General features: G+C 54.3%; 1 protein-coding gene and 1 long non-coding RNA gene across 13 annotated transcripts in view; both read left to right on the top strand.

Moving 5' to 3' along the window:
• hdac11 (histone deacetylase 11) overlaps window positions 1–25,407 on the top strand; it is a 73,380-nt gene that overhangs the window by 36,047 nt on the left and 11,926 nt on the right. For all 12 annotated transcript variants that reach the window (XM_052474550.1, XM_052474551.1, XM_052474549.1 and 9 more), the window contains 2 exons: window positions 2,497–2,593; window positions 3,510–3,688. In XM_052474550.1, coding sequence (XP_052330510.1) covers window positions 2,497–2,593; window positions 3,510–3,688 — 276 coding nt within the window. The remainder of the gene's footprint in view (window positions 1–2,496; window positions 2,594–3,509; window positions 3,689–25,407) is intronic.
• On the top strand, window positions 7,194–10,575 carry LOC127910516 (uncharacterized). Its single transcript, XR_008075210.1, has 3 exons — window positions 7,194–7,738; window positions 7,774–8,118; window positions 10,365–10,575. It is a non-coding gene; the product is annotated as an uncharacterized LOC127910516 (long non-coding RNA).

The following is a 25,407-nucleotide window of genomic DNA, read 5'->3' as shown; positions in this document are numbered from 1 at the left end:
TTGATATTGAGATGTACAGTCCTCTCATCTCTCTCTGAGGTGAATAATATAACATTCCAGTTGATATTGAGATGTACAGTCCTCTCATCTCTCTCTGAGGTGAATAATATAACATTCCAGTTGATATTGAGATGTACAGTCCTCTCATCTCTCTCTGAGGTGAATAATATAACATTCCAGTTGATATTGAGATGTACAGTCCTCTCATCTCTCTCTGAGGTGAATAATAATATAACATTCCAGTTGATATTGAGATGTACAGTCCTCTCATCTCTCTCTGAGGTGGATAATAATATAACATTCCAGTTGATATTGAGATGTACAGTCCTCTCATCTCTCTCTGAGGTGGATAATAATATAACATTCCAGTTGATATTGAGATGTACAGTCCTCTCATCTCTCTCTGAGGTGAATAATATAACATTCCAGTTGATATTGAGATGTACAGTCCTCTCATCTCTGAGGTGGATAATAATATAACATTCCAGTTGATATTGAGATGCACAGTCCTCTCATCTCTCTCTGAGGTGAATAATAATATAACATTCCAGTTGATATTGAGATGTACAGTCCTCTCATCTCTCTCTGAGGTGAATAATAATATAACATTCCAGTTGATATTGAGATGTACAGTCCTCTCATCTCTCTCTGAGGTGAATAATATAACATTCCAGTTGATATTGAGATGTACAGTCCTCTCATCTCTCTCTGAGGTGAATAATAATATAACATTCCAGTTGATATTGAGATGTACAGTCCTCTCATCTCTCTCTGAGGTGAATAATATAACATTCCAGTTGATATTGAGATGTACAGTCCTCTCATCTCTCTCTGAGGTGAATAATATAACATTCCAGTTGACTCTGACTGCACTTTTTTTAGGAAGCCTACTAATTAGCATATTTAATTTGTGTTCAGATGAACCACATCCTCCCAAAACCACATCCTCCCAATTACCCCAGTAAGGTTTGTTAAGTCAAGGTTCCAGCTGTCCAGAATGCACTATGATATTCATTCTCTGACTGTCCCAAATGGCACGCACTCATTTTGACCAGAGCCACATGGGCACTATACAGGGAATAGTGGCCCTGATGCTAGCATGGCACTCCATCAGTATATTGACCGAAGTAAGGTTGGGTATCAGAACAGATCTATACAGATGCTGCTATGTTAATGATTAATGAAAAGAACAGTAGACTGAATTCTAATGAAGGAATTACAAATGAGTCTTAAAACAGCCTGATCAGCACAGACCAGGGTGGGGAGGAGAGGAAGCTGATGGGGTGGGGTGAGGAGGTGGGAAAAGAGAGCTGTTTCAGACCCCAATTAAGACCTAGAGTTATGACACTGTGCTCTTGTTCTGAGTGTAGATTACGAACTAATGCTTCCATAGTGATGACAGCACAACAGACTGATGAGTAGTGATGACAGCACAACAGACTGATGAGTAGTGATGCTTCCATAGTGATGACAGCACAACAGACTGATGAGTAGTGATGACAGCACAACAGACTGATGAGTAGTGATGACAGCACAACAGACTGATGAGTAGTGATGACAGCACAACAGACTGATGAGTAGTGATGACAGCACAACAGACTGATGAGTAGTGATGACAGCACAACAGACTGAGTAGTGATGACAGCACAACAGACTGATGTGTGACAGCACAACAGACTGTGATGACAGCACAACAGACTGATGAGTAGTGATGACAGCACAACAGACTGATGAGTAGTGATGACAGCACAACAGACTGATGAGTAGTGATGACAGCACAACAGACTGATGAGTAGTGATGACAGCACAACAGACTGATGAGTAGTGATGCTTCCATAGTGATGACAGCACAACAGACTGATGAGTAGTGATGACAGCACAACAGACTGATGAGTAGTGATGACAGCACAACAGACTGATGAGTAGTGATGACAGCACAACAGACTGATGAGTAGTGATGACAGCACAACAGACTGATGAGTAGTGATGACAGCACAACAGACTGATGAGTAGTGATGACAGCACAACAGACTGATGAGTAGTGATGACAGCACAACAGACTGATGAGTAGTGATGACAGCACAACAGACTGATGAGTAGTGATGACAGCACAACAGACTGATGAGTAGTGATGACAGCACAACAGACTGATGAGTAGTGATGACAGCACAACAGACTGATGAGTAGTGATGACAGATCGAGAAACAGACTGATGAGTAGTGATGACAGATCGAGAAACAGACTGATGAGTAGTGATGACAGATCGAGAAACAGACTGATGAGTAGTGATGACAGATCGAGAAACAGAAGGATCTGAAGAGTGATGGAGATGTGTTGACTCTTGGATGAGTGTCATTTTAACCGGAACGTCTTTGGACGGACAGCAACACTATTTAGCCCTCATCTCACCCTGTCAGAAGGTAACATCATAATATCAGGGATGCTAAAGGGTCTCTGTGTAGAATGTCTCTGACATCACTTCCTCTTTCTGCCTAGGGGAACGGTCATGAGCGTGACTTCCTGGATGACAGACGTGTTTTCATCATGGACGTCTATAACCGACACATCTACCCTGGAGACGGATACGCAAAGAGTAAGATACCCCTAACCTATGACCCCTAACCCTCTATAACCAATACATCTACCCTGGAGACGGATACCCTAAGAGTAAGATACCCCTAACCTATGACCCCTAACCCTCTATAACCAATACATCTACCCTGGAGACGGATACCCTAAGAGTAAGATACCCCTAACCTATGACCCCTAACCCTCTATAACCAATACATCTACCCTGGAGACGGATACCCTAAGAGTAAGATACCACTAACCTATGACCCCTAACCCTCTATAACTGATACACCTGGAGACGGATACGCAAAATGATCTCCATATTGTTTTTTTGGTGTACTAAATTGGATATTGTGTTTTGATATGTGGACGAGGCTACTGGACCATGAAATCAATAGAGGTTCGATAATATTCTTCTAGTTTGTTGCTGTATAGAGAAGTGGTTTAAGGAGGTTAAATCAGTGTCTCATTGTTCTGTTGTACTTTCAAAACAAATGTAAAATAGTTTAATTCATAACACATTTAAAGTAGTCACATTTAAAATATACTTATTTATAACAGGCATGAAATGACTTGGGTTCTATAGGCACTATGGGCTCTATCAATGGAAACAGGATGCACCTGAGCTCAATTTCGAATCTCATAGCAAGGGGTCTGAATACAATACTTTCCGAATGCACTGTACATTGTTGTGTTTCCCGGGGCGATTAAATGTAATGTACTGGGGGACAGAGGACCTGTCTGTCTACCTGTCTGTCTATGTCTCTCTCAGGAGCCATAAAGCGTAAGGTGGAGCTGGACTGGGGGACAGAGGACCTGTCTGTCTGTCTACCTGTCTGTCTATGTCTCTCTCAGGAGCCATAAAGCGTAAGGTGGAGCTGGACTGGGGGACAGAGGACCTGTCTGTCTGTCTACCTGTCTGTCTATGTCTCTCTCAGGAGCCATAAAGCGTAAGGTGGAGCTGGACTGGGGGACAGAGGATGATGAGTACCTCCAGAAGGTAGAGCTCCACTCGGAGGGTGCTCTCAATGAGGTCCGGCCTGACATCATAGTATACAACGCCGGTACAGACATCCTAGACGGAGACCCCCTGGGAGGGCTGGCTATCTCACCACAGGTAGGGGACTGGCTATCTCACCACAGGTAGGGGACTGGCTATCTCACCACAGGTAGGGTTGGTAGGGGACTGGCTATCTCACCACAGGTAGGGGACTGGCTATCTCACCACAGGTAGGGGACTGGCTATCTCACCACAGGTAGGGTTGGTAGGGGACTGGCTATCTCACCACAGGTAGGGGACTGGCTATCTCACCACAGGTAGGGGACTGGCTATGTCACCACAGGTAGGGGACTGGCTATCTCACCACTGGTAGGGGACTGGCTATCTCACCACAGGTAGGGGACTGGCTATCTCACCACAGGTAGGGGACTGGCTATCTCACCACAGGTAGGGGACTGGCTATGTCACCACAGGTAGGGGACTGGCTATCTCACCACAGGTAGGGGACTGGCTATCTCACCACAGGTAGGGGACTGGCTATCTCACCACTGGTAGGGGACTGGCTATCTCACCACAGGTAGGGGACTGGCTATCTCACCACTGGTAGGGGACTGGCTATCTCACCACAGGTAGGGGACTGGCTATCTCACCACTGGTAGGGGACTGGCTATCTCACCACAGGTAGGGTTGGTAGGGGACTGGCTATCTCACCACAGGTAGGGTTGGTAGGGGACTGGCTATCTCACCACAGGTAGGGTTGGTAGGGGACTGGCTATCTCAACACTGGTAGGTTTGGTAGGGGACTGGCTATCTCACCACAGGTAGGGTTGGTAGGGGACTGGCTATCTCACCACAGGTAGGTTTGGTAGGGGACTGGCTATGTCAACACTGGTAGGGGACTGGCTATCTCACCACAGGTAGGGTTGGTAGGGGACTGGCTATGTCAACACTGGTAGGGGACTGGCTATCCCACCACAGGTAGGGTTGGTAGGGGACTGGCTATCTCACCACAGGTAGGGTTGGTAGGGGACTGGCTATGTCAACACTGGTAGGGGACTGGCTATCCCACCACAGGTAGGGTTGGGGGGACTGGCTATGTCAACACTGGTAGGGGACTGGCTATCTCACCACTGGTAGGGGACTGGCTATCTCACCACAGGTAGGTTTGGTAGGGGACTAGCTATCTCACCACTGGTAGGGGACTGGCTATCTCACCACTCATAGGGGACTGGCTATCTTACCACTCGTAGGTTTGGTAGGGGACTGGCTATCTCACCACAGGTAGGGTTGGTAGGGGACTGGCTATCTCACCACTGGTAGGGGACTGGCTATCTCACCACAGGTAGGGTTGGTAGGGGACTGGCTATCTCACCACATGTAGGTTTGGTAGGGGACTGGCTATCTCACCACAGGTAGGGTTGGTAGGGGACTGGCTATCTCACCACAGGTAGGGTTGGTAGGGGACTGGCTATGTCAACACTGGTAGGGGACTGGCTATCTCACCACTGGTATGGGACTGGCTATCTCACCACAGGTAGGGTTGGTAGGGGACTGGCTATCTCACCACAGGTAGGTTTGGTAGGGCACTGGTAGGGGACTGGCTATCTCAACACTGGTAGGGGACTGGCTATCTCACCACAGGTAGGGTTGGTAGGGGACTGGCTATCTCACCACAGGTAGGTTTGGTAGGGGACTGGCTATGTCAACACTGGTAGGGGACTGGCTATCTCACCACAGGTAGGGTTGGTAGGGACTGGCTATCTCACCACTGGTAGGTTTGGTAGGGGACTGGCTATGTCAACACTGGTAGGGGACTGGCTATCTCACCACTGGTAGGGGACTGGCTATCTCACCACAGGTAGGGTTGGTAGGGGACTGGCTATCTCACCACTGGTAGGGGACTGGCTATCTCACCACGTGTAGGGTTGGCAGGGGACTGGCTATCTCACCACGTGTAGGGTTGGTAGGGGACTGGCTATCTCACCACTGGTAGGGGACTGGCTATCTCACCACGTGTAGGGTTGGTAGCGGACTGCCTATCTCACCACAGGTCGGATTGGTAGGGGACTGGCTATGTCACCACAGGTAGGTTTGGTAGGGGACTGGCTATCTCAACACTGGTAGGTTTGGTAGGGGACTGGCTATCTCACCACTGGTAGGGGACTGGCTATCTCACCACTCGTAGGGGACTGGCTATGTCACCACAGGTAGGTTGGTAGGGGACTGGCTATCTCACCACAGGTAGGTTTGGTAGGGGACTGGCTATGTCACCACAGGTAGGTTTGGTAGGGGACTGGCTATGTCACCACAGGTAGGGTTGGTCACCACAGGGGACTGGCTATCTCACCACAGGTAGGGTTGGTAAGGGACTGGCTATCTCACCACAGGTAGGGTTGGTAGGGACTGGCTATGTCACCACAGGTAAGGTTGGTAGGGGACTGGCTATATCACCACATGTAGGTTTGGTAGGGGACTGGCTATCTCACCACATGTAGGTTTGGTAGGGGACTGGCTATCTCACCACATGTAGGTTTGGTAGGGGACTGGCTATGTCAACACTGGTAGGTTTGGTAGGGGACTGGCTATCTCACCACAGGTAGGGTTGGTAGGGGACTGGCTATCTCACCACAGGTAGGGTTGGTAGGGGACTGGCTATCTCACCACAGGTAGGGGACTGGCTATCTCACCACAGGTAGGGGACTGGCTATCTCACCACAGGTAGGGGACTGGCTATCTCACCACTGGTAGGGGACTGGCTATCTCACCACAGGTAGGGTTGGTAGGGGACTGGCTATCTCACCACAGGTAGGGTTGGTAGGGGACTGGCTATCTCACCACAGGTAGGGTTGGTAGGGGACTGGCTATCTCACCACAGGTAGGTTTGGTAGGGGACTGGCTATCTCACCACAGGTAGGGTTGGTAGGGGACTGGCTATCTCACCACATGTAGGTTTGGTAGGGGACTGGCTATCTCACCACTGGTAGGGGACTGGCTATCTCACCACAGGTAGGGTTGGTAGGGGACTGGCTATGTCAACACTGGTAGGGGACTGGCTATCTCACCACAGGTAGGGTTGGTAGGGGACTGGCTATCTCACCACAGGTAGGGTTGGTAGGGGACTGGCTATGTCAACACTGGTAGGGGACTGGCTATCCCACCACAGGTAGGGTTGGTAGGGGACTGGCTATCTCACCACTGGTAGGGGACTGGCTATCTCACCACAGGTAGGGGACTGGCTATCTCACCACTGGTAGGTTTGGTAGGGGACTAGCTATCTCACCACTGGTAGGGGACTGGCTATCTCACCACCATAGGGGACTGGCTATCTTACCAGTAGGTTTGGTAGGGGACTGGCTATCTCACCACAGGTAGGGTTGGTAGGGGACTGGCTATCTCACCACTGGTAGGGGACTGGCTATCTCACCACAGGTAGGGTTGGTAGGGGACTGGCTATCTCACCACATGTAGGTTTGGTAGGGGACTGGCTATCTCACCACAGGTAGGGTTGGTAGGGGACTGGCTATCTCACCACAGGTAGGGTTGGTAGGGGACTGGCTATGTCAACCACTGGTAGGGGACTGGCTATCTCACCACTGGTATGGGACTGGCTATCTCACCACAGGTAGGGTTGGTAGGGGACTGGCTATCTCACCACAGGTAGGTTTGGTAGGGGACTGGCTATGTCAACACTGGTAGGGGACTGGCTATCTCACCACAGGTAGGGTTGGTAGGGGACTGGCTATCTCACCACAGGTAGGTTTGGTAGGGGACTGGCTATGTCAACACTGGTAGGGGACTGGCTATCTCACCACAGGTAGGGTTGGTAGGGGACTGGCTATCTCACCACTGGTAGGTTTGGTAGGGGACTGGCTATGTCAACACTGGTAGGGGACTGGCTATCTCACCACTGGTAGGGGACTGGCTATCTCACCACAGGTAGGGTTGGTAGGGGACTGGCTATCTCACCACTGGTAGGGGACTGGCTATCTCACCACGTGTAGGGTTGGCAGGGGACTGGCTATCTCACCACGTGTAGGGTTGGTAGGGGACTGGCTATCTCACCACTGGTAGGGGACTGGCTATCTCACCACGTGTAGGGTTGGTAGCGGACTGCCTATCTCACCACAGGTCGGATTGGTAGGGGACTGGCTATGTCACCACAGGTAGGTTTGGTAGGGGACTGGCTATCTCAACACTGGTAGGTTTGGTAGGGGACTGGCTATCTCACCACTGGTAGGGGACTGGCTATCTCACCACTCGTAGGGGACTGGCTATGTCACCACAGGTAGGGTTGGTAGGGGACTGGCTATCTCACCACTGGTAGGTTTGGTAGGGGACTGGCTATCTCACCACTCGTAGGGGACTGGCTATGTCACCACAGGTAGGTTTGGTAGGGGACTGGCTATCTCACCACTCGTAGGGGACTGGCTATGTCACCACAGGTAGGTTTGGTAGGGGACTGGCTATGTCACCACAGGTAGGGTTGGTAAGGGACTGGCTATCTCACCACAGGTAGGGTTGGTAAGGGACTGGCTATCTCACCACAGGTAGGGTTGGTAGGGGACTGGCTATGTCACCACAGGTAAGGTTGGTAGGGGACTGGCTATCTCACCACATGTAGGTTTGGTAGGGGACTGGCTATCTCACCACATGTAGGTTTGGTAGGGGACTGGCTATCTCACCACATGTAGGTTTGGTAGGGGACTGGCTATGTCACTGGTAGGGGACTGGCTATCTCACCACAGGTAGGGTTGGTAGGGGACTGGCTATCTCACCACAGGTAGGTTTGGTAGGGGACTGGCTATCTCACCACAGGTAGGGTTGGTAGGGGACTGGCTATCTCACCACAGGTAGGTTTGGTAGGGGACTGGCTATCTCACCACTGGTAGGGGACTGGCTATCTCACCACAGGTAGGGTTGGTAGGACTGGCTATCTCACCACTGGTAGGGTTGGTAGGGGACTGGCTATCTCACCACAGGTAGGGTTGGTAGGGGACTGGCTATGTCAACACTGGTAGGGGACTGGCTATCTCACCACTGGTAGGGGACTGGCTATCTCACCACAGGTAGGGGACTGGCTATCTCACCACTGGTAGGTTTGGTAGGGGACTAGCTATCTCACCACTGGTAGGGGACTGGCTATCTCACCACTCATAGGGGACTGGCTATCACCCCACTCGTAGGTTTGGTAGGGGACTGGCTATCTCACCACAGGTAGGGTGGTAGGGGACTGGCTATCTCACCACTGGTAGGGGACTGGCTATCTCACCACAGGTAGGGTTGGTAGGGGACTGGCTATCTCACCACAGGTAGGTTTGGTAGGGGACTGGCTATCTCACCACAGGTAGGGTTGGTAGGGGACTGGCTATCTCACCACAGGTAGGGTTGGTAGGGGACTGGCTATCTCACCACTGGTAGGGTTGGTAGGGGACTGGCTATCTCACCACAGGTAGGGTTGGTAGGGGACTGGCTATCTCACCACAGGTAGGGTTGGTAGGGGACTGGCTATCTCACCAGAGGTAAGGTTGGTAGGGGACTGGCTATCTCACCACTGGTAGGGGACTGGCTATGTCACCACATGTATGGTTGTTGGGGGACTGGCTATCTCACCACTGGTAGGGGACTGGCTATGTCACCACAGGTAGGGTTGGTAGGGGACTGGCTATCTCACCACTGGTAGGGGACTGGCTATCTCACCACAGGTAGGGTTGGTAGGGGACTGGCTATCTCACCACATGTAGGGTTTGGTAGGGGACTGGCTATCTCACCACAGGTAGGGTTGGTAGGGGACTGGCTATCTCACCACAGGTAGGGTTGGTAGGGGACTGGCTATCTCACCACTGGTAGGGTACTGGCTATCTCACCACTGGTAGGGGACTGGCTATCTCACCACTGGTAGGGTTGGTAGGGGACTGGCTATCTCACCACAGGTAGGGTTGGTAGGGGACTGGCTATCTCACCACAGGTAGGGTTGGTAGGGGACTGGCTATCTCACCACTGGTAGGGTTGGTAGGGGACTGGCTATCTCACCACAGGTAGGGTTGGTAGGGGACTGGCTATCTCACCACAGGTAGGGTTGGTAGGGGACAGGCTATCTCACCAGAGGTAAGGTTGGTAAGGGACTGGCTATCTCACCACTGGTAGGGGACTGGCTATGTCACCACTGGTAGGGGACTGGCTATCTCACCACTGGTAGGGGACTGGCTATCTCACCACAGGTAGGGTTGGTAGGGGACTGGCTATCTCACCACTGGTAGGGGACTGGCTATCTCACCACGTGTAGGGTTGGCAGGGGACTGGCTATCTCACCACATGTAGGGTTGGTAGGGGACTGGCTATCTCACCACTGGTAGGGGACTGGCTATCTCACCACGTGTAGGGTTGGTAGCGGACTGCCTATCTCACCACAGGTCGGATTGGTAGGGGACTGGCTATGTCACCACAGGTAGGTTTGGTAGGGGACTGGCTATCTCACCACTGGTAGGGGACTGGCTATCTCACCACTCGTAGGGGACTGGCTATGTCACCACAGGTAGGGTTGGTAGGGGACTGGCTATCTCACCACTGGTAGGTTTGGTAGGGGACTGGCTATCTCACCACTCGTAGGGGACTGGCTATGTCACCACAGGTAGGTTTGGTAGGGGACTGGCTATCTCACCACTGGTAGGGGACTGGCTATGTCACCACAGGTAGGTTTGGTAGGGGACTGGCTATGTCACCACAGGTAGGGTTGGTAGGGGACTGGCTATCTCACCACAGGTAGGGTTGGTAGGGACTGGCTATCTCACCACAGGTAGGGTTGGTAGAGGACTGGCTATGTCACCACAGGTAAGGTTGGTAGGGGACTGGCTATATCACCACATGGTAGGTTTGGTAGGGGACTGGCTATCTCACCACATGTAGGTTTGGTAGGGGACTGGCTATCTCACCACATGTAGGTTTGGTAGGGGACTGGCTATGTCAACACTGGTAGGGGACTGGCTATCTCACCACAGGTAGGGTTGGTAGGGGACTGGCTATCTCACCACAGGTAGGTTTGGTAGGGGACTGGCTATCTCACCACAGGTAGGGTTGGTAGGGGACTGGCTATCTCACCACAGGTAGGGTGGGGACTGGCTATCTCACCACAGGTAGGGTTGGTAGGGGACTGGCTATCTCACCACTGGTAGGGTTGGTAGGGGACTGGCTATCTCACCACAGGTAGGGTTGGTAGGGGACTGGCTATCTCACCACAGGTAGGGTTGGTAGGGGACTGGCTATCTCACCAGAGGTAAGGTTGGTAGGGACTGGCTATCTCACCACTGGTAGGGGACTGGCTATGTCACCACATGTAGGGTTGTTGGGGGACTGGCTATCTCACCACTGGTAGGGGACTGGCTATGTCACCACAGGTAGGGTTGGTAGGGGACTGGCTATCTCACCACTGGTAGGGGACTGGCTATCTCACCACAGGTAGGGTTGGTAGGGGACTGGCTATCTCACCACATGTAGGTTTGGTAGGGGACTGGCTATCTCACCACAGGTAGGGTTGGTAGGGGACTGGCTATCTCACCACAGGTAGGGTTGGTAGGGGACTGGCTATCTCACCACTGGTAGGGGACTGGCTATCTCACCACTGGTAGGGTTGGTAGGGGACTGGCTATCTCACCACAGGTAGGGGACTGGCTATCTCACCACTGGTAGGGGACTGGCTATCTCACCACTGGTAGGGTTGGTAGGGGACTGGCTATCTCACCACTGGTAGGGTTGGTAGGGGACTGGCTATCTCACCACTGGTAGGGTTGGTAGGGGACTGGCTATCTCACCACAGGTAGGGTTGGTAGGGGACTGGCTATCTCACCACTGGTAGGGTTGGTAGGGGACTGGCTATCTCACCACAGGTAGGGTTGGTAGGGGACTGGCTATCTCACCACTGGTAGGGTTGGTAGGGGACTGGCTATCTCACCACAGGTAGGGTTGGTAGGGGACTGGCTATCTCACCACTGGTAGGGTTGGTAGGGGACTGGCTATCTCACCACAGGTAGGGTTGGTAGGGTTGGGGACTGGCTATCTCACCACTGGTAGGGTTGGTAGGGGACTGGCTATCTCACCACAGGTAGGGTTGGTAGGGGACTGGCTATCTCACCACTGGTAGGGTTGGTAGGGGACTGGCTATCTCACCACAGGTAGGGTTGGTAGGGGACTGGCTATCTCACCACAGGTAGGGTTGGTAGGGGACTGGCTATCTCACCACTGGTAGGGGACTGGCTATCTCACCACTGGTAGGGGACTGGCTATCTCACCACAGGTAGGGTTGGTAGGGGACTGGCTATCTCACCACAGGTAGGTTTGGTAGGGGACTGGCTATCTCACCACAGGTAGGGTTGGTAGGGGACTGGCTATCTCACCACAGGTAGGGTTGGTAGGGGACTGGCTATCTCACCACTGGTAGGGTTGGTAGGGGACTGGCTATCTCACCACAGGTAGGGTTGGTAGGGGACTGGCTATCTCACCACAGGTAGGGTTGGTAGGGGACTGGCTATCTCACCAGAGGTAGGGTTGGTAAGGGACTGGCTATCTCACCACTGGTAGGGGACTGGCTATGTCACCACATGTAGGGTTGTTGGGGACTGGCTATCTCACCACTGGTAGGGGACTGGCTATGTCACCACAGGTATGGTTGGTAGGGGACTGGCTATCTCACCACTGGTAGGGGACTGGCTATGTCACCACAGGTAGGGTTGTTAGGGGACTGGCTATCTCACCACTGGTAGGGGACTGGCTATCTCACCACAGGTAGGGTTGGTAGGGGACTGGCTATCTCACCACAGGTAGGGTTGGTAGGGGACTGGCTATCTCACCACAGGTAGGGTTGGTAGGGGACTGGCTATCTCACCACATGTAGGTTTGGTAGGGGACTGGCTATGTCAACACTGGTAGGGGACTGGCTATCTCACCACAGGTAGGGTTGGTAGGGGACTGGCTATCTCACCACAGGTAGGTTTGGTAGGGGACTGGCTATCTCACCACAGGTAGGGTTGGTAGGGGACTGGCTATCTCACCACAGGTAGGGTTGGTAGGGGACTGGCTATCTCACCACAGGTAGGGTTGGTAGGGGACTGGCTATCTCACCACTGGTAGGGTTGGTAGGGGACTGGCTATCTCACCACAGGTAGGGTTGGTAGGGGACTGGCTATCTCACCACAGGTAGGGTTGGTAGGGGACTGGCTATCTCACCACAGGTAGGGTTGGTAGGGGACTGGCTATCTCACCACTGGTTGGGGACTGGCTATCTCACCACAGGTAGGTTTGGTAGGGGACTGGCTATCTCACCAGGTTTGGTAGGGGACTGGCTATCTCACCACAGGTAGGGTTGGTAGGGGACTGGCTATCTCACCACTGGTAGGGGACTGGCTATCTCACCACAGGTAGGGTTGGTAGGGGACTGGCTATCTCACCACAGGTAGGTTTGGTAGGGGACTGGCTATCTCACCACAGGTAGGGTTGGCTATCTAGGGGACTGGCTATCTCACCACAGGTAGGGTTGGTAGGGGACTGGCTATCTCACCACTGGTAGGGGACTGGCTATCTCACCACAGGTAGGGTTGGTAGTGGACTGGCTATCTCACCAAAGGTAGGGTTGGTAGGGGACTGGCTATCTCACCACTGGTAGGGGACTGGCTATCTCACCACATGTAGGGTTGGTAGGGGACTGGCTATCTCACCACGGGTAGGGTTGGTAGGGGACTGGCTATCTCACCACAGGTAGGGTTGGTAGGGGACTGGCTATCTCACCACAGGTAGGGTTGGTAGGGGACTGGCTATCTCACCACTGGTAGGGTTGGTAGGACTGGCTATCTCACCACAGGTAGGGTTGGTAGGGGACTGGCTATCTCACCACTGGTAGGGTTGGTAGGGGACTGGCTATCTCACCACAGGTAGGGTTGGTAGGGGACTGGCTATCTCACCACTGGTAGGGTTGGTAGGGGACTGGCTATCTCACCACAGGTAGGGTTGGTAGGGGACTGGCTATCTCACCACTGGTAGGGTTGGTAGGGACTGGCTATCTCACCACAGGTAGGGTTGGTAGGGGACTGGCTATCTCACCACTGGTAGGGTTGGTAGGGGACTGGCTATCTCCCACAGGTAGGGTTGGTAGGGGACTGGCTATCTCACCACAGGTAGGGTTGGTAGGGGACTGGCTATCTCACCACTGGTAGGGGACTGGCTATCTCACCACTGGTAGGGGACTGGCTATCTCACCACAGGTAGGGTTGGTAGGGGACTGGCTATCTCACCACATGTAGGGTTGGTAGGGGACTGGCTATCTCACCACAGGTAGGGTTGGTAGGGGACTGGCTATCTCACCACAGGTAGGGTTGGTAGGGGACTGGCTATCTCACCACTGGTAGGGTTGGTAGGGGACTGGCTATCTCACCACAGGTAGGGTTGGTAGGGGACTGGCTATCTCACCACAGGTAGGGTTGGTAGGGGACTGGCTATCTCACCACAGGTAAGGTTGGTAGGGGACTGGCTATCTCACCACTGGTAGGGGACTGGCTATCTCACCACAGGTAGGGTTGTAGGGGACTGGCTATCTCACCACTGGTAGGTTGGACTGGCTATGTCACCACAGGTATGGTTGGTAGGGGACTGGCTATCTCACCACTGGTAGGGGACTGGCTATGTCACCACAGGTAGGGGTAGGGGACTGGCTATCTCACCACTGGTAGGGGACTGGCTATCTCACCACAGGTAGGGTTGGTAGGGGACTGGCTATCTCACCACAGGTAGGGTTGGTAGGGGACTGGCTATGTCACCACAGGTAGGGTTGGTAGGGGACTGGCTATCTCACCACAGGTAGGTTTGGTAGGGGACTGGCTATGTCAACACTGGTAGGGGACTGGCTATCTCACCACAGGTAGGGTTGGTAGGGGACTGGCTATCTCACCACAGGTAGGTTTGGTAGGGGACTGGCTATCTCACCACAGGTAGGGGACTGGCTATCTTGGTAGGGGACTGGCTATCTCACCACAGGTAGGGTTGGTAGGGGACTGGCTATCTCACCACAGGTAGGGTTGGTAGGGGACTGGCTATCTCACCACTGGTAGGGTTGGTAGGGGACTGGCTATCTCACCACAGGTAGGGTTGGTAGGGGACTGGCTATCTCACCACAGGTAGGGTTGGTAGGGGACTGGCTATCTCACCAGGTTGGTAGGGGACTGGCTATCTCACCACTGGTAGGGGACTGGCTATGTCACCACATGTAGGGTTGGTAGGGGACTGGCTATCTCACCACTGGTAGGGGACTGGCTATCTCACCACTGGTAGGGTTGGTAGGGGACTGGCTATCTCACCACAGGTAGGGTTGGTAGGGGACTGGCTATCTCACCACTGGTAGGGTTGGTAGGGGACTGGCTATCTCACCACAGGTAGGGTTGGTAGGGGACTGGCTATCTCACCACTGGTAGGGTTGGTAGGGGACTGGCTATCTCACCACAGGTAGGGTTGGTAGGGGACTGGCTATCTCACCACTGGTAGGGTTGGTAGGGGACTGGCTATCTCACCACAGGTAGGGTTGGTAGGGGACTGGCTATCTCACCACTGGTAGGGTTGGTAGGGGACTGGCTATCTCACCACAGGTAGGGTTGGTAGGGGACTGGCTATCTCACCACTGGTAGGGTTGGTAGGACTGGCTATCTCACCACAGGTAGGGTTGGTAGGGGACTGGCTATCTCACCACTGGTAGGGTTGGTAGGGGACTGGCTATCTCACCACAGGTAGGGTTGGTAGGGGACTGGCTATCTCACCACAGGTAGGGTTGGTAGGGGACTGGCTATCTCACCACTGGTAGGGGACTGGCTATCTCACCACTGGTAGGGGACTGGCTATCTCACCACAGGTAGGGTTGGTAGGGGACTGGCTATCTCACCACAGGTAGGTTTGGTAGGGGACTGGCTATCTCACCACAGGTAGGGTTGGTAGGGGACTGGCTATCTCACCACAGGTAGGGTTGGTAGGGGACTGGCTATCTCACCACAGGTAGGGTTGGTAGGGGACTGGCTATCTCACCACAGGTAGGGTTGGTAGGGGACTGGCTATCTCACCACAGGTAGGGTTGGTAGGGGACTGGCTATCTCACCACAGGTAGGTTGGTAGGGACTGGCTATCTCACCACTGGTAGGGGACTGGCTATCTCACCACAGGTAGGGGTTGGGGGACTGGCTATCTCACCACTGGTAGGGGACTGGCTATGTCACCACAGGTATGGTTGGTAGGGGACTGGCTATCTCACCACTGGTAGGTTTGGGGACTGGCTATCTCACCACAGGTAGGGTGGTAGGGGACTGGCTATCTCACCACTGGTAGGGGACTGGCTATCTCACCACAGGTAGGGTTGGTAGGGGACTGGCTATCTCACCACAGGTAGGGTTGGTAGGGGACTGGCTATCTCACCACAGGTAGGGTTGGTAGGGGACTGGCTATCTCACCACAGGTAGGTTTGGTAGGGGACTGGCTATGTCACACACTGGTAGGGGACTGGCTATCTCACCACAGGTAGGGTTGGTAGGGGACTGGCTATCTCACCACAGGTAGGTTTGGTAGGGGACTGGCTATCTCACCACAGGTAGGGTTGGTAGGGGACTGGCTATCTCACCACAGGTAGGGTTGGTAGGGGACTGGCTATCTCACCACAGGTAGGGTTGGTAGGGGACTGGCTATCTCACCACTGGTAGGGTTGGTAGGGGACTGGCTATCTCACCACAGGTAGGGTTGGTAGGGGACTGGCTATCTCACCACAGGTAGGGTTGGTAGGGGACTGGCTATCTCACCACAGGTAGGTTGGTAAGGGACTGGCTATCTCACCACTGGTAGGGGACTGGCTATGTCACCACAGGTAGGGTTGTAGGGGACTGGCTATCTCACCACTGGTAGGGGACTGGCTATGTCACCACAGGTAGGGTTGGTAGGGGACTGGCTATCTCACCACTGGTAGGGGACTGGCTATCTCACCACAGGTAGGGTTGGTAGGGGACTGGCTATCTCACCACAGGTAGGTTTGGTAGGGGACTGGCTATCTCACCACAGGTAGGGTTGGTAGGGGACTGGCTATCTCACCACAGGTAGGGTTGGTAGGGGACTGGCTATCTCACCACTGGTAGGGGACTGGCTATCTCACCACAGGTAGGGTTGGTAGGGGACTGGCTATCTCACCACAGGTAGGTTGGTAGGGGCTATCTCACCACTAGGGTAGGGGACTGGCTATCTCACCACTGGTAGGGTTGGTAGGGGACTGGCTATCTCACCACAGGTAGGGTTGGTAGGGGACTGGCTATCTCACCACTGGTAGGGTTGGTAGGGGACTGGCTATCTCACCACAGGTAGGGTTGGTAGGGGACTGGCTATCTCACCACTGGTAGGGTTGGTAGGGGACTGGCTATCTCACCACAGGTAGGGTTGGTAGGGGACTGGCTATCTCACCACTGGTAGGGTTGGTAGGGGACTGGCTATCTCACCACAGGTAGGGTTGGTAGGGGACTGGCTATCTCACCACTGGTAGGTTGGTAGGGGACTGGCTATCTCACCACAGGTAGGGTTGGTAGGGGACTGGCTATCTCACCACTGGTAGGGTTGGGGACTGGCTATCTCACCACAGGTAGGGTTGGTAGGGGACTGGCTATCTCACCACTGGTAGGGTTGGTAGGGGGGACTGGCTATCTCACCACAGGTAGGGTTGGTAGGGGACTGGCTATCTCACCACAGGTAGGGTTGGTAGGGGACTGGCTATCTCACCACTGGTAGGGGACTGGCTATCTCACCACTGGTAGGGGACTGGCTATCTCACCACAGGTAGGGTTGGTAGGGGACTGGCTATCTCACCACTGGTAGGTTTGGTAGGGGACTGGCTATCTCACCACAGGTAGGGTTGGTAGGGGACTGGCTATCTCACCACAGGTAGGGTTGGTAGGGGACTGGCTATCTCACCACTGGTAGGGTTGGTAGGGGACTGGCTATCTCACCACAGGTAGGGTTGGTAGGGGACTGGCTATCTCACCACAGGTAGGGTTGGTAGGGGACTGGCTATCTCACCACAGGTAGGGTTGGTAGGGGACTGGCTATCTCACCACTGGTAGGGGACTGGCTATGTCACCACATGTAGGGTTGTTGGGGGACTGGCTATCTCACCACTGGTAGGGGACTGGCTATGTCACCACAGGTAGGGTTGGTAGGGGACTGGCTATCTCACCACTGTTTGGGGGACTGGCTATCTCACCACAGGTAGGGTTGGTAGGGGACTGGCTATCTCACCACTGGTAGGGGACTGGCTATCTCACCACAGGTAGGGTTGGTAGGGGACTGGCTATCTCACCACAGGTAGGGTTGGAGGGGACTGGCTATCTCACCACAGGTAGGGTTGGTAGGGGACTGGCTATCTCACCACAGGTAGGGTTGGTAGGGGACTGGCTATCTCACCACATGTAGGGTTGGTAGGGGACTGGCTATCTCACACACAGGTAGGGTTGGTAGGGGACTGGCTATCTCACCACTGGTAGGGTTGGTAGGGGACTGGCTATCTCACCACAGGTAGGGGACTGGCTATCTCACCACAGGTAGGGGACTGGCTATCTCACCACAGGTAGGGTTGATAGGGGACTGGCTATCTCACCACTGGTAGGGTTGGTAGGGGACTGGCTATCTCACCACAGGTAGGGGACTGGCTATCTCACCACTGGTAGGGGACTGGCTATCTCACCACATAGGGTAGGGGCTATGTCACCACTGGTAGGGGACTGGCTATCTCACCACAGGTAGGGTTGGTAGGGGACTGGCTATCTCACCACAGGTAGGGTTGGTAGGGGACTGGCTATCTCACCACTGGTAGGGGACTGGCTATCTCACCACTGGTAGGGTTGGTAGGGGACTGGCTATCTCACCACGTGTAGGGTTGGTAGGGGACTGGCTATCTCACCACAGGTAGGTTTTTTAGGGGAGTGGCTATGTCAACACTGGTAGGGGACTGGCTATCTCACCACAGGTAGGGTTGGTAGGGGACTGGCTATCTCACCACTGGTAGGTTTGGTAGAGGACTGGCTATCTCACCACTGGTAGGGGACTGGCTATCTCACCACAGGTAGGGTTGGTAGGGGACTGGCTATCTCACCACAGGTAGGGTTGGTAGGGGACTGGCTATCTCACCACACTATGTCAGCACTGGTAGGGGACTGGCTATGTCACCACTGGTAGGGGACTGGCTATCTCACCACTGGTAGGGGACTGGCTATCTCACCACAGGTAGGGTTGGTAGGGGACTGGCTATCTCACCACTGGTAGGGGACTGGCTATCTCACCACGTGTAGGGTTGGCAGGGGACTGGCTATCTCACCACGTGTAGGGTTGGTAGGGGACTGGCTATCTCACCACTGGTAGGGGACTGGCTATCTCACCACGTGTAGGGTTGGTAGGGACTGCCTATCTCACCACAGGTCGGATTGGTAGGGGACTGGCTATGTCACCACAGGTAGGTTTGGTAGGGGACTGGCTATCTCAACACTGGTAGGTTTGGTAGGGGACTGGCTATCTCACCACTGGTAGGTTTGGTAGGGTTACTGGCTATCTCACCACTCGTAGGGGACTGGCTATGTCACCACAGGTAGGGTTGGTAGGGGACTGGCTATCTCACCACTCTTAGGTTTGGTAGGGGACTGGCTATCTCACCACTCGTAGGGGACTGGCTATGTCACCACAGGTAGGTTTGGTAGGGGACTGGCTATCTCACCACTGGTAGGGGACTGGCTATCTCACCACTCGTAGGGGACTGGCTATGTCACCACAGGTAGGGTTGGTAAGGGACTGGCTATCTCACCACAGGTAGGTTTGGTAGGGGACTGGCTATCTCACCACAGGTAGGTTTGGTAGGGGACTGGCTATGTCACCACAGGTAGGTTGGTAGGGGACTGGCTATCTCACCACAGGTAGGTTTGGTAGGGGACTGGCTATCTCACCACATGTAGGTTTGGTAGGGGACTGGCTATCTCACCACAGGTAGGTTTGGTAGGGGACTGGCTATCTCACCACAGGTAGGTTTGGTAGGGGACTGGCTATGTCACACTGGTAGGGGACTGGCTATCTCACCACAGGTAGGGTTGGTAGGGGACTGGCTATCTCACCACAGGTAGGTTTGGTAGGGGACTGGCTATCTCACCACAGGTAGGGTTGGTAGGGGACTGGCTATCTCACCACAGGTAGGTTTGGTAGGGGACTGGCTATGTCACCACTGGTAGGGGACTGGCTATCTCACCACAGGTAGGGTTGGTAGGGGACTGGCTATCTCACCACTGGTAGGGTTGGTAGGGGACTGGCTATCTCACCACTGGTAGGGTTGGTAGGGGACTGGCTATCTCACCACAGGTAGGGTTGGTAGGGGACTGGCTATCTCACCACAGGTAGGGTTGGTAGGGGACTGGCTATCTCACCACACTGGTAGGGGACTGGCTATCTCACCACTGGTAGGGGACTGGCTATCTCACCACAGGTAGGGGACTGGCTATCTCACCACTGGTAGGTTTGGTAGGGGACTGGCTATCTCACCACTGGTAGGGGACTGGCTATCTCACCACATAGGGGACTGGCTATCTCACCACTGGTAGGGGACTGGCTATCTCACCACAGGTAGGGTTGGTAGGGGACTGGCTATCTCACCACAGGTAGGTTTGGTAGGGGACTGGCTATCTCACCACAGGTAGGGTTGGTAGGGGACTGGCTATCTCACCACAGGTAGGGTTGGTAGGGGACTGGCTATCTCACCACAGGTAGGGTTGGGGGACTGGCTATCTCACCACAGGTGGTAGGGTCTGGTAGGGTTGGGGACTGGCTATCTCACCACAGGTAGGGTTGGTAGGGGACTGGCTATCTCACCACAGGGACTGGCTATGTTGGTAGGGGACTGGCTATCTCACCACAGGTAGGGTTGGTAGGGGACTGGCTATCTCACCACAGGTAGGTTTGGTAGGGGACTGGCTATCTCACCACTGGTAGGGGACTGGCTATCTCACCACAGGTAGGGTTGGTAGGGGACTGGCTATCTCACCACAGGTAGGTTTGGTAGGGGACTGGCTATCTCACCACTGGTAGGGGACTGGCTATCTCACCACAGGTAGGGTTGGTAGGGGACTGGCTATCTCACCACAGGTAGGGTTGGTAGGGGACTGGCTATGTCACCACAGGTAGGTTTGGTAGGGGACTGGCTATCTCACCACTGGTAGGTTTGGTAGGGGACTGGCTATCTCACCACTGGTAGGGGACTGGCTATCTCACCACTGGTAGGGGACTGGCTATCTCACCACAGGTAGGGTTGGTAGGGGACTGGCTATCTCACCACTGGTAGGTTTGGTAGGGGACTGGCTATCTCACCACTCTCAGGTAGGGTTGGTAGGGGACTGGCTATGTCACCACAGGTAGGTTTGGTAGGGGACTGGCTATCTCACCACTGGTAGGGGACTGGCTATGTCACCACAGGTAGGTTTGGTAGGGGACTGGCTATCTCACCACAGGTAGGGTTGGTAGGGGACTGGCTATCTCACCACAGGTAGGGTTGGTAGGGGACTGGCTATCTCACCACAGGTAGGGTTGGTAGGGGACTGGCTATCTCACCACAGGTAGGGTTGGTAGGGGACTGGCTATCTCACCACAGGTAGGTTTGGTAGGGGACTGGCTATCTCACCACATGTAGGTTTGGTAGGGGACTGGCTATCTCACCACATGTAGGTTTGGTAGGGGACTGGCTATCTCACCACATGTAGGTTTGGTAGGGGACTGGCTATCTCACCACAGGTAGGGTTGGTAGGGGACTGGCTATCTCACCACAGGTAGGGTTGGTAGGGGACTGGCTATCTCAACACTGGTAGGTTTGGTAGGGGACTGGCTATCTCAACACTGGTAGGTTTGGTAGGGGACTGGCTATCTCACCACTGGTAGGGGACTGGCTATCTCACCACTCGTAGGGGACTGGCTGTGTCACCACAGGTAGGGTTGGTAGGGACTGGCTATCTCACCACAGGTAGGGTTGGTAGGGGACTGGCTATCTCACCACAGGTAGGGTTGGTAGGGGACTGGCTATCTCACCACAGGTAGGGTTGGTAGGGGACTGGCTATCTCACCACAGGTAGGGTTGGTAGGGGACTGGCTATGTCACCACTGGTAGGGGACTGGCTATCTCACCACTGGTAGGGGGGTTGGTAGGGGACTGGCTATCTCACCACAGGCTATCTTTGGTAGGGGACTGGTCACCACTGGTAGGGGACTGGCTATCTCACCACTGGTAGGGGACTGGCTATCTCACCACTGGTAGGGGACTGGCTATCTCACCACAGGTAGGGTTGGTAGGGGACTGGCTATCTCACCACAGGTAGGGTTGGTAGGGGACTGGCTATCTCACCACAGGTAGGGTTGGTAGGGGACTGGCTATCTCACCACAGGTAGGGTTGGTAGGGGACTGGCTATCTCACCACTGGTTTGGTAGGGGACTGGCTATCTCACCAGGTAGGGTTGGTAGGGGACTGGCTATCTCACCACAGGTAGGGTTGGTAGGGGACTGGCTATCTCACCACAGGTAGGTTTGGTAGGGGACTGGCTATCTCACACTGGTAGGGGACTGGCTATCTCACCACAGGTAGGGTTGGTAGGGGACTGGCTATCTCACCACAGGTAGGTTTGGTAGGGGACTGGCTATCTCACCACTGGTAGGGGACTGGCTATCTCACCACAGGTAGGGTTGGTAGGGGACTGGCTATCTCACCACTGGTAGGGTTGGTAGGGGACTGGCTATCTCACACTGGTAGGGGACTGGCTATCTCACCACTGGTAGGGGACTGGCTATCTCACCACTGGTAGGGGACTGGCTATCTCACCACAGGTAGGGTTGGTAGGGGACTGGCTATCTCACCACTGGTAGGGGACTGGCTATCTCACCACGGTAGGGTTGGTAGGGGACTGGCTATCTCACCACGGTAGGGTTGGTAGGGGACTGGCTATCTCACCACTGGTAGGGGACTGGCTATCTCACCACGGTAGGGTTGGTAGCGGACTGCCTATCTCACCACAGGTCGGATTGGTAGGGGACTGGCTATGTCACCACAGGTAGGTTTGGTAGGGACTGGCTATCTCAACACTGGTAGGTTTGGTAGGGGACTGGCTATCTCACCACTGGTAGGGGACTGGCTATCTCACCACTCGTAGGGGACTGGCTATGTCACCACAGGTAGGGTTGGTAGGGGACTGGCTATCTCACCACTGGTAGGTTTGGTAGGGGACTGGCTATCTCACCACTCGTAGGGGACTGGCTATGTCACCACAGGTAGGTTTGGTAGGGGACTGGCTATCTCACCACTCGTAGGGGACTGGCTATGTCACCACAGGTAGGGTTGGTAGGGGACTGGCTATCTCACCACAGGTAGGGTTGGTAGGGGACTGGCTATCTCACCACAGGTAGGGTTGGTAGGGGACTGGCTATCTCACCACAGGTAGGGTTGGTAGGGACTGGCTATGTCACCACAGGTAGGGTTGGTAGGGGACTGGCTATCTCACCACATGTAGGTTTGGTAGGGGACTGGCTATCTCACCACATGTAGGTTTGGTAGGGGACTGGCTATCTCACCACAGGTAGGGTTGGTAGGGGACTGGCTATCTCACCACAGGTAGGGTTGGTAGGGGACTGGCTATCTCACCACAGGTAGGTTGGTTGGCTATCTCACCACTGGTAGGGGACTGGCTATCTCACCACATGTAGGTTTGGTAGGGGACTGGCTATCTCACCACTGGTAGGGGACTGGCTATCTCACCACAGGTAGGTTTGGTAGGGGACTGGCTATCTCACCACTGGTAGGGGACTGGCTATCTCACCACAGGTAGGGACTTGGTAGGGGACTGGCTATCTCACCACAGGTAGGGTTGGTAGGGGACTGGCTATCTCACCACAGGTAGGGTTGGTAGGGGACTGGCTATCTCACCACAGGTAGGGTTGGTAGGGGACTGGCTATCTCACCACATGTAGGGTTGGTAGGGGACTGGCTATGTCACCACAGGTAGGGTTGGTAGGGGACTGGCTATCTCACCACAGGTAGGGTTGGTAGGGGACTGGCTATCTCACCACTGGTAGGGTTGGGGGACTGGCTATCTCACCACTGGTAAAGTTAGTAGGGGACTGGCTATCTCACCACTGGTAGGGGACTGGCTATCTCACCACAGGTAGGGTTGGTAGGGGACTGGCTATCTCACCACAGGTAGGGTTGGTAGGGGACTGGCTATCTCACCACAGGTAGGGTTGGTAGGGACTGGCTATCTCACCACAGGTAGGGTTGGTAGGGGACTGGCTATCTCACCACAGGTAGGGTTGGTAGGGGACTGGCTATCTCACCACATGTAGGTTTGGTAGGGGACTGGCTATCTCACCACTGGTAGGTTTGGTAGGGGACTGGCTATCTCACCACAGGTAGGGTTGGTAGGGGACTGGCTATCTCACCACGGGTAGGGTTGGTAGGGGACTGGCTATCTCACCACAGGTAGGGTTGGTAGGGGACTGGCTATCTCACCACAGGTAGGGTTGGTAGGGGACTGGCTATCTCACCACAGGTAGGGTTGGTAGGGGACTGGCTATCTCACCACTGGTAGGGTTGGTAGGGGACTGGCTATCTCACCACAGGTAGGGTTGGTAGGGGACTGGCTATCTCACCACAGGTAGGGTTGGTAGGGGACTGGCTATCTGGTAGGGGACTGGCTATCTCACCACAGGTAGGGTTGGTAGGGGACTGGCTATCTCACCACTGGTAGGTTTGGTAGGGGACTGGCTATCTCACCACAGGTATAGGGGACTGGCTATGGTTAGGGGACTGGCTATCTCACCACAGGTAGGGTTGGTAGGGGACTGGCTATCTCACCACTGGTAGGGTTGGTAGGGGACTGGCTATCTCACCACAGGTAGGGTTGGTAGGGGACTGGCTATCTCACCACTGGTAGGGTTGGTAGGGGACTGGCTATCTCACCACAGGTAGGGTTGGTAGGGGACTGGCTATCTCACCACATGTAGGTTTGGTAGGGGACTGGCTATCTCACCACTGGTAGGGGACTGGCTATCTCACCACAGGTAGGGTTGGTAGGGGACTGGCTATCTCACCACAGGTAGGTTTGGTAGGGGACTGGCTATCTCACCACTGGTAGGGGACTGGCTATCTCACCACAGGTAGGGTTGGTAGGGGACTGGCTATCTCACCACTGGTAGGGGACTGGCTATCTCACCACTGGTAGGGGACTGGCTATCTCACCACTGGTAGGGGACTGGCTATCTCACCACTGGTAGGGGACTGGCTATCTCACCACTGGTAGGGGACTGGCTATCTCACCACTGGTAGGGGACTGGCTATCTCACCACTGGTAGGGACTGGCTATCTCACCACTGGTAGGGGACTGGCTATCTCACCACAGGTAGGGTTGGTAGGGGACTGGCTATCTCACCACTGGTAGGGGACTCATCTCACCACGGTAGGGTTGGTAGCGGACTGCCTATCTCACCACAGGTAGGATTGGTAGGGGACTGGCTATGTCACCACAGGTAGGTTTGGTAGGGGACTGGCTATCTCACCACTGGTAGGTTTGGTAGGGGACTGGCTATCTCACCACTGGTAGGGGACTGGCTATCTCACCACAGGTAGGTTTGGTAGGGGACTGGCTATCTCACCACAGGTAGGTTTGGTAGGGGACTGGCTATCTCACCACTGGTAGGTTTGGTAGGGGACTGGCTATCTCACCACTGGTAGGGGACTGGCTATCTCACCACAGGTAGGTTTGGTAGGGGACTGGCTATC

Source organism: Oncorhynchus keta, chromosome 21 (assembly GCF_023373465.1).
Source record: "Oncorhynchus keta strain PuntledgeMale-10-30-2019 chromosome 21, Oket_V2, whole genome shotgun sequence".
Taxonomy (NCBI): domain Eukaryota; kingdom Metazoa; phylum Chordata; class Actinopteri; order Salmoniformes; family Salmonidae; genus Oncorhynchus; species Oncorhynchus keta.
This window is presented reverse-complemented; position numbering and strand designations above follow the sequence as displayed.